At 27.4% G+C, this 10,256-nt stretch overlaps 1 protein-coding gene across 1 annotated transcript; it reads left to right on the plus strand.

The window, feature by feature from the left end:
- The first annotated feature begins 1,204 nt into the window (after positions 1–1,204).
- LOC145040571 (alpha-isocomene synthase-like) lies at positions 1,205–8,602 on the plus strand. The gene is made up of 6 exons (XM_078988483.1): positions 1,205–1,338; positions 6,011–6,287; positions 6,379–6,760; positions 7,293–7,431; positions 7,672–7,920; positions 8,087–8,602. Exons 1-6 carry the CDS (start codon positions 1,252–1,254, stop codon positions 8,378–8,380), a joined length of 1,428 nt encoding a protein of 475 aa, XP_078844609.1. The 5' UTR covers positions 1,205–1,251; the 3' UTR covers positions 8,381–8,602.
- The last annotated feature ends 1,654 nt before the right edge of the window (positions 8,603–10,256 follow it).

Raw genomic sequence — 10,256 nt, forward strand, 5'->3', positions numbered from 1 at the left:
ACAAAATAGAATCCATAGAACGAAATAACCAATTTTAGAGCATCCAGCTTTTTAAATCAAAGGTTTAGACGATAAGATGAATTTTTGGTAAATAAGTTGAAGTTCCATTGTAAATTAATAAAAGGATAAATTACAGAAATCATCTGTTTGCTTATATAATTTTATTTTTTTTTTAAATATGCTCCTAAAAGATTTGTATTGTTTATTTCATCCCTATGCTTTCAGATTGTTTTGAAGTTGTTATTGCAAAAATATTATATAAACGATCTTAGATAGATGTAAAAAGTAAAAGTTCAATGTCAACTTAACCAAAGTTTTATTACTAATTAAGCATAAATATATGATAATTTAGTACCAGATTTCATCTTTAACCCTTTACCAAACGGACGTAAATGAACTTAATTTGGTTGATTTTGAAATTCATTATGAATTTCATGTAGACAAAACTAAATTGACCGTTAATTAAGAAAAAATATAAAAAATATCAAACTAATATATCAATTTATTAATGGGAAATTTCCGATAAAATCCCAATATTTTTGACCAATTTACGGTTTAATCTCAATATTTATTTTTTAAACAGAAAACCTGGATTATCTAATTTTATACGATTATCTAATTGATACGGTAATCTTATTTTCTACCGAAAAAGAAATAATGATGTTTCTTTAATTTGGACAAAATAAATTTGATTATTTAAAAAATAAAAAATCAGATTAAACTATAAACTAATAAATATATTATTTTTCTTGGTTTTTGGCATCTTTTGCTGCAAAAAGTTGTATTATTATTTATTGGTTGATTGTTATATACTATGTTTAACCATTATGTGCCACATTAATTTTATATTTTCAAGCTCTTTTAAGTTTGAACACACAAAATAGGATAAGGATGCATTTATTGACTTTTATATATACTATTTATTGGTTGATTGTCATGTACTATGTTTAACCATCATGCAATATGTGCCACATTAATTTTATATTTTCAAGCCCCTTTTAAGTTTGAACACACAAAATAAGATAAGGATGCATTTATTAACTTTTATATATACTATTTATTGGTTGATTGTCATGTACTATGTTTAACCATCATGCAATATGTGCCACATTAATTTTATATTTTCAAGTCTCTTTTAAGTTTGAACACACAAAATAGGATAAGGATGCATTTCTCGACTTTTATATATACCTTTCTCTTAACATCAAATTAAAGCAACTTGTTCACATTGAACCAAATCATTCATACAACATGTCAGATGAACAAAAGGATATTAGTCGACCCACCGTAAATTTTCTGCCGAGCATTTGGGGTGATGAGTTTTTGGCATGTGAACAGGTATGCAAACTATTACTAATCATTATGAAAACAACATTTGCATGCCTCTAAAAACAAATCTAAATGATATCTGCAAAAAATATTGGGTAAATGATACAAAAAACACTATTTTTACACAGAAATTCGATTTTGACACCGTGTTATTTTTTGTGTCATTTTTGATACTGTGTTTTCCAATTTGTTACAATTCTGACCACTTGACCGGTTAACTAGGTTACATGCTGACGTGGCATGATAACCTGTCAATTTTGATGACGTGGCATGCCGACATTTTATGCTAACGTGTCAAAATTAAATTTTTTTCTCACAAAAACACTACGTTTTCATTTTTTTTTTTTATTTTGACACTAAGTTTAATTTTTTCTTTCAACAATGACACTATGTATTTTTGTTCCAAATCGAACATCATTTTTTTTAATTTTGTTCATTGCTGACAATTTTCTATTTGAAACCGTATAAATATTTTTTAATACATTTAAACCGTATAAATATGTTTTTTTTTCAGTTAAAAACCATAGTTTTGTATAAATACATTTTTTTACACTCAAACCATATTTTTATATATAAATATGTATTAGTTATATAAAAATTGTATTTTATATTAAATATGCAATTTTAAAATGTGTTTGGAGGTTTGGAGGCGTGTAGTCGATCAAAACTCAGATATCAAGTTTGCAACCCATCAAATTTTTACATCTTATTAGAAGTTTATGGTTAGTTTGATTCTGATGATATAACTAATGCTTTGAATGTAAGAAAAAAAACATCTTGTATTTAAATAAAAATGTGGTTTTTAAACGAAAAAAATATGTTTATACGGTTTAAAATGTAATAAAAAAAATATACTTATACGGTTTCAAATGGAAAAGAAACAAAATTGAAAAAAATTTGATAAATGATGTTCGATTAGAACAAAAAAAACATAGAGTCAAAATTGAAATAAAAAATTAAACTTAGTGTTAAAATCGAAAAAAAGTAAAAACTTAGTGTTTTTGTGGAAAAAAATCAAATTTGACACGTTAGCATATCATGTCAGCATGCCACATCATCAAAACTGACACGTCATCATGCCACCTCAGCATGTAACCTGGTTAACCAGTTAAGTGGTCAAAATTGTAATAAACTGGAAAACACAATGTCAAAATTGACATAAAAAAACACGGTGTCAAAATCGAATTTCTGTGTAAAAATAGTGTTTTTTGTATCATTTATCCAAAAATATTTTTTAAAAAATAAGGTATTTTAAATACCAAACTTGATTATGAAAAATTAGATGTTTTTTTAAAAAAATATTGAAAATAATACGATGCACCCAGATATGATTTAAAATATTTATTATTCAAAATATTATGATTTAAGATGTTTATGATCCTTAACTTATTATAATCTAAAAATATTTTAATTCAAATATATAATGATCCTTAATTATTATATTTGTTATGATTCAAAATTAAATGATCAAAAAATTATAATGATCCAAATATTATATTTAACAAAAACTTTATTTAATTCAATATATTATTATCTAAATTACAATGATCCAAAAATGTGTGATACATAAAATTGTTATGATTCAAAACTATATGATCCATAAATAATGTGATTCAAAAAATATCTTAATGAAAAATATTATGAGCGTTAATATTTTCTTATTTAAATATTTACAATTGTTAAACGTCAAAAAGTAAAACCGATATTTAGTTTAAAAAATCAATTCCGACTATCTTCAAGTATATAATAAAGATACTTAAAAAAATGAAAAAAAAAATGTAATTTTTTTAACAAATGAAAAAAAATATAAAAAATGAAAAAAAAAACAAAAAAAATGTGAAAACATTAAAACTAAGCATATATCCATTTAAAAAAATATTTAATTTTTATTAACGAAAAATAATAAAAAAATAATATGAAACAAAAAAAAAAACAAATAAATGAAAACAAAAAGAAAATCTTACTTAAATGACATTTCATGGATGTTCGTCACGTATGATTATTCTCTTGAGTCTATATTACGTTTCATGCAAGTGCGTCCCGTGAGAACGCGTCACGACCAAGTAAATAAGTTTGACGTTTGTACCCTTGACGAAATGATTGGTGGAGTATAGTTTTTGTGCTTTCAGTAACTTTTAGGTTCTTACAGTATCCAAATCGTGTCTATATCTATATCTATATATATATATATATATATATATATATATATATATATATATATATATATATATATATATATATATATATATATATACACATACGATTTGGATATGTAAAAACCTAAAAGTTATTGAAAGCACAAATACTATACTCCACCAATCATTTCGTCAAGGGCACAAACATATATATATATATATATATATATATATATATATATATATATATATATATATATATATATATATATATAAAAAGAGAGAGAGAGAGAGAGAGAGAGAGAGAGAGAGAGAAATGAGTTCTATGTAAAATGAATAATTAGGTGCCCGAAATGAGCTAAATCGACGTTTGGTGCCCGAAATATCGAAAATTAGAAAAATATGTAGCTAATCCGAATCTAATTAGCTACGTATTAGCTACGAAATTTTAACGGAAATCATATTCTGTAGCTAATCCGTAGCTAATTACCTACATATTAGCTACGGAATATGCTTTCTGTTAGAATTCCATAGCAAATCCGTGGCTAATTAGCTACGGATAATTCTTATTTTCGATTTTTGGGCCACCAAACGATATTTTTTCCGCTTCGTTTTATTCACACCTCAATTACACATGATTATCTATATTTTCACAAACTTATAGTTATTAATATCATTCATAAAGTCATGTGCACATACGAGATCCATTACTCTTTTAATGATTTAACACTCTTAGGATCTACATTCACATATAAAATACTCACAAACACGTACATATACACACATACGCGTACTCATATACCACAACTCATTCATGTATGTAAATATACATATACAAAATTAAACCCATCACAAGATGGTGAAAAGTATAGTGATTACATTGTTAAACTGTGAAACGAATACTTGATCCAGATAGTACACACGACTTTATGAATGATATTAATGGCTATAAGTTGGTAAAAATATAGATGATCATGTATAATAGAGGGGTAAAAAAACGAAGCGAAAAAAACGACGTTTGGTGTCTGGAAAATCGAAAATAAGGAAAATCCGTAACTAATTAGCTACGGATTTTTCCTATTTTCGATTTTTCGGGGATTAAACATCATTTTTTTCTCTTCATTTTTTTCCCACCTCTAGTACACATGATTATCTTTATTTTCAATAACTTATAGTTATTAATAACGTTCATAAAGTCGTGTGCATCTTCAAGATTTAATGGTTAAATCTTGTATCTGTAGTTATTTCGTAGCCATTTTGTAGCAAACTACCTACGGAATAGCTACGAATTAGCATCTGTAACTATTTTGTAGCTAATTAGCTACAAAATGGCTGTGGATTAGAATCCGTAACTATTCCTTAGCCATTTCGTAACTAATTAGCTACATAATAACTACGGACAAGCGTACGTAGTTATTCCGTAGCTATTTCGTTACTAAATTAGGGCGTCCCATTTTGTAGCTAATCCGCAGCCGTTCCGTAGCTAATTAGCTACGGAATTTTCCGTAGCTATTTTCCGTAGGAAAACACCATTTTTCTAGTAGTGAAAAATATTATGATTTATGATGTTTATGATCCTTAACTTATTATGATCTAAAAATAATTTGATTCAAATATTTAATTATACTTAATTATTATATTTGTTGTGATTCAAAATTAAATGATTAAAAAATTATAATGATCCAAATATTACATTTAACAAAAACATTATTTAATTCAATATATTATTATCTAAATTAAAATGATCCAAATGCGTGATACATAACATTGTTATGATTCAAAACTATATGATCCAAAAATAATGTGATTCAAAAAATATGTTAATGAAAAATATTATGAGCGTTAACATTTTCTTATTTAAATATTTACAATTGTTAAACATCAAAAAGTAAAACCGATATTTAGTTTAAAAATCAATTCCGACTATCTTCAAGTATGTGATAAATATATTCTTTTCAAAAAAAAAGTATGTGATAAATATACTTAAAAAATGAAAAAAAGAAAAAAAAAGTAATTTTTTTTAACAAATGAGAAATATTATAAAAAAATGGGAAAAAAAACAAAAAAAATGTAAAAACATTAAAACTGAGCATATATCCACTTAGAAACAAATAAATGAAATGAAAAGGAAACAAACAAAACACAAATAAATGAAAACAAAAAGGAAATCTCATTTAAATGACGTTTCATGGATGTTCGTCGCGTATGATTATTCTCTTGAGTCTGTATTACGTTTCATGCAAGTGCGTCCCGTGAGAACGCGTTACGACCAATAAATGAGTTTGACGTTTGTGCCCTTGACGAAATTATTGGTGGAGTATAGTATTTGTGCTTTCAACAACTTTTAGATTCTTATAGTATCCAAATCGTGTGTGTGTGTGTGTGTGTGTGTGTGTGTGTGTGTGTGTGTGTGTGTGTGTGTGTGTGTGTGTGTGTGTGTGTGTGTATATATATATATATATATATATATATATATATATATATATATATATATATATATATATATAATTTCAACAAACTTAATAGCGTCTCATTTGTAAATGAAGCAAGAATATGATGAAGGGATAGAAAAAGAGGTTGATGTCTTGAAAGAGGAAGTGAAGAAACAAATATCGGCAAGTTTGAATGAACCGACAGAACATTTGAATTTGTTAAAGCTGGTTGATACTATCCAACGCCTTGGAATTGCATATTATTTTGAAAAAGAGATTAGTCAAGCCTTGCAACAATTCTTTGATGCATATGGTGAACATAACTGGAATGGTGTGGGTACTTCCTTGTGGTTTCGACTCATGCGACAACAAGGCTTTTTCGTCTCAAGTGGTTAGTAATGCATGCAATTTGTATTAATTAATCAATCAATCATATTAGTTTCACGAGGAACTAACGAAGTCAACTTGTATGACTGAAACAGAAACTTTCAAGACATACAAGGAGAAAGAGGGATGTTTTAATGAGTCATTAAAAAATGATCTTCAAGGTTTACTTGATTTGTATGAGGCAACGTTTCTGAGCATGCCCAGTGAGGTCATACTAGACGATGCTCGTGATTTTTCAAAAACATGTCTTGCTGAGATGGCAAAGAATCATCTTTTGAGCGACCCAATTGTTTCAACTGAAATACATGAGGCACTAAAGCAACCTTTACATAAAAGGTTGCCAAGACTCGAGGCAATACGTTACATACCTTTCTACGAACGCCAAATCTTTCATAATCACTCGTTACTAAAACTTGCCAAGTTAGGGTATAACCTGCTCCAATCTCTCCATAAAAAGGAGATTTGCCAAATATCCAAGTACACATATATAACCCCTCCTTTCATTTAATAGGATAATTTTGTTATATCTTAAAATAAGGAGTATACACATTATGGATCCAAAGTATCTCTCATATATACTAATATGTATGTATTAAACTACTCTAGGTGGTGGAAACGCTTTGATATCCCAACCAATGTACCATATGCAAGAGATAGATTGGTTGAATGCTACTTATGGGCATTAGGGACCCATAGTGAGCCTCAATATTCTGTAGGTAGAACGTGGATAGCTAGAGTTCTTGCCTTAGCAACACTTATAGATGATACCTATGATGCTTACGGTACCTATGAATAACTTGTGATCTTTACAGAAGCTGTTCAGAGGTATTTAAAAGAACATATATGTTAACGTTTATACACTACAAGGATAATACCCGGCGAAATTTTATAACCCTTTGCCAATGAAAAGTCGTCGGTAAAGCCTATACTGACAAGTTGTCATTTGTAGATGTGGATTGATCTTGTAGTGTTAAACCGAGTTACATTTAGTTCTTAATGAATTTTATAGGTGGTCAAATACATGTGTGGAAGACCTTCCCGAATACATGAAACTTCTATACCAAATGCTCATGGATCTTCATGAAGAAATGGGGGAATTCTTGGCAAGAATGGGAAAACTCCATCAACTTAATTATGTCAAAGACACGGTAAGTTTCTAACATATTTTCATCTTTGTAATTGTGATTTTTCACAAAACTAAAACGAATATGGCTCCTCGACTTTAGCTTATGATGGTACCCATATCTTTTTGTCGTTAAAAATACTTGTTCTTTTTTTGTTGTGTTTTAAATTTGGATGATATGGAGAATGAACTTTTAGAATAATATTAATCCTATTTTATTGGACTTTTTTTTAAACATATTGATTTGCGGTAAGTGACTGAGCAGATCAAAGAATACATTAGAAGCTACATGATTGAAGCAAAATGGAACCATGAAAACTATACTCCAACAGTGGAGGAACACAGAGATGTTACATATATCAGCACCGCATTTAACGTTCTTCTTGTTACAAGTTTTGCTGCTGAGGGTAATGTAATAACGGATGAGCTATTCCATTGGCTTTTCAGCTATCCTCCTATTGTCAAAGCTAGTTTTGGGTTAGGCAGGGTGATGGATGATATTGTCACCCACAAGGTACAACCAACTATGAATTTTGTGATGCTAGAAACGGATGTATATGTAACTTCAAAACAACCCATATTAATAATCCTTTCCGTCCTAGAAGCTAATGTATTATTCACTAAATGATCATGGATAATGTGTTATGTAACTGGTGCTAATTTTAAGAAAAAAAATGCAGGAGGAACAAGAAAGAAAGCATGTTGCCTCTGTCATCGAATGCTATATGAAGGAATTCGATGTCGATAAGGAACATTCACAAGGTTTTTTCATTGAGATGATTGAAGATGCTTGGAAAGAAATGAATAAAGAGTCCATTACATGTAAAGATGTTAAAATGCCAATAAAAAGACGAGTTATGAACATAGCACGTGTAATGGATGTCCTATACAAGAATAAGGACCATTTCACACATGTTGGAGAAGAGCTCATAAGTCATATCAAGTCACTTCTTGTCGACCCTATCTCCATATGAGTTCTAATACTAATTACTTATAATTCAACATGAACCACATAATATTTCATAATGCTTCATCGTTCTTTTAATTTTTTATTTAATTTCTCATGTAATTTTGTGTTTTATTTTTGTTTTACTTTCGTGTTAGTTTGCTAATGTATTTGTTTTTAACTAATTTTGTAAGTTTGCAATATTGTAATATAATGAGTATTTGCATCAATAAAAATATATTAATATGCCTTTTATATATGTATAATTTGATAAAGATAGTACATAAACTTTAACACTATTATATATATATATATATATATATATATATATATATATATATATATATATATATATATATATTGGTTCCTTTGAGATAAATAAAAAATTAGAGATTGTGAGATAGGTGGATAACCCTTGGATGTTATGTTTTTTGTTTCTAAAATGTGGCGGTGCCATAACTGTAAATAGATTGATAACATATTAAATTAACGCCAGTAATAACGATTGTAGGGCTATTGTTGTAATTTTACAAAGATTCATATCAGTTTGCAGACTACGATACTGTAACTGCCTATATCATTCCTTTCTTTCTCGATCAAAATTTCAATTGGAACTCTCATGAAAACCCTTTTTTTCTTTCTTTGTCGCATTTTGCCATAGTTTTTGTTTATTAGCTATTCAATTTAAGTTTGTAAAATCGGTAAATGTATTCAGGAGAAAATAAACGAAGTCGCATCTTCATTAATGGAAATGAAAGGTTAGAATGCAAGTGATTTTTCATTTTATTAATAACTGCAGTTTTATGTTGATAATGATGTTGTTTGTTTTGATTCAGTAGTTTTTCGTCTTTTTTATTTGATTTTGATTATTTTCTCGTTTAGAGTTGATCTGTTTTTTGATGATTTTAGTTTGTGTTGGTTTTTTATGTAAGTTGTTTATATTTTCACATATAAGGATTTCAAAAGAAACTATGTTCAAAAGAAGTTCAAAAATCAAAAAAATATCGAAGGCGGTAGAAGTGTTGTTATTTCCAAAGGTACAGTTCAAAAAATCGATGTTAAAAAAACGTATAAAATCATCTATGATTAGAACTGGAAATAAAAATATAACTTAATGTTAAAGGTTTTTGTTGTAATCATAACTTATTTTGTTATTTTTTTCAGTGGATTGAATATAACATTTAGTTATAGATTTATATCTAGTTCTAATCATAAGTGATTTTATACGTTTGTTTATAATCATTAGTAAATAGTAATGATAAATGTATGTGTTTATAATCATTAGTGATTTTGTGATTTAAAATCATAGTTTAGTTTTTTTATTCATAATTGATCATCATATTTTGTGTTTATGTAATTTTATGTATCAAACGTCAATATGAAGATCTTTTTGGAGAAGTTAAAGAGAAAATTTCGAAGAGAGGAAATTTTAAAGGTATTTTTTGTAATCATAATTGATTTTGGATTTTTTTCAGTTTATTGAACATTAGATTTGGTTGTATGTTTATTTTTAGTTATAATAATAAATGATTTTATACATTTTATTTATAATAATTAGTAAATACTAATGATAAATGTATATTTTTATAATCATTAGTGACTGTGTGATTTGAAATCATAGTTTATTAGTCATATGCATTTTTGTTTAGTACTAATTACTAATTATGTTAATTTTTTTGTAGTAAATGCTTATGTTGATGAGAATGAAGTTGAAGATATTTCACTTAAAAATTCAAAGGTTAAAAATGATAAGGGCATGTTTTTTGCAGTCATAAGTGATTATGTTTCCTTTTTTGCATTTGATTATATCTATTATGTTTATTTTTACTAACACTATATTTCTAATGAAAATTTTAGGTAAAAAATATACTTTAGAGAGCTCAAGGAAGATACAGTCATCTTCC

Source organism: Lactuca saligna, chromosome 1 (genome assembly GCF_052625555.1).
Source record: "Lactuca saligna cultivar CGN05327 chromosome 1, ASM5262555v1, whole genome shotgun sequence".
NCBI classification, from domain to species: Eukaryota; Viridiplantae; Streptophyta; class Magnoliopsida; order Asterales; family Asteraceae; genus Lactuca; species Lactuca saligna.

What these genes read in the sequence shown, in the direction of transcription:
- LOC145040571 (XM_078988483.1), top strand. Translation starts at nt 1,252, where the DNA reads ATGTCAGATGAACAAAAGGATATTAGTCGACCCACCGTAAATTTTCTG. An exon ending in AGGCTTTTTCGTCTCAAGTG is followed by an intron (nt 6,288 to 6,378) that starts GTTAGTAATGCA and finishes TGACTGAAACAG; the next exon opens with AAACTTTCAAGACATACAAG. An exon ending in TTAATTATGTCAAAGACACG is followed by an intron (nt 7,432 to 7,671) that starts GTAAGTTTCTAA and finishes GTGACTGAGCAG; the next exon opens with ATCAAAGAATACATTAGAAG.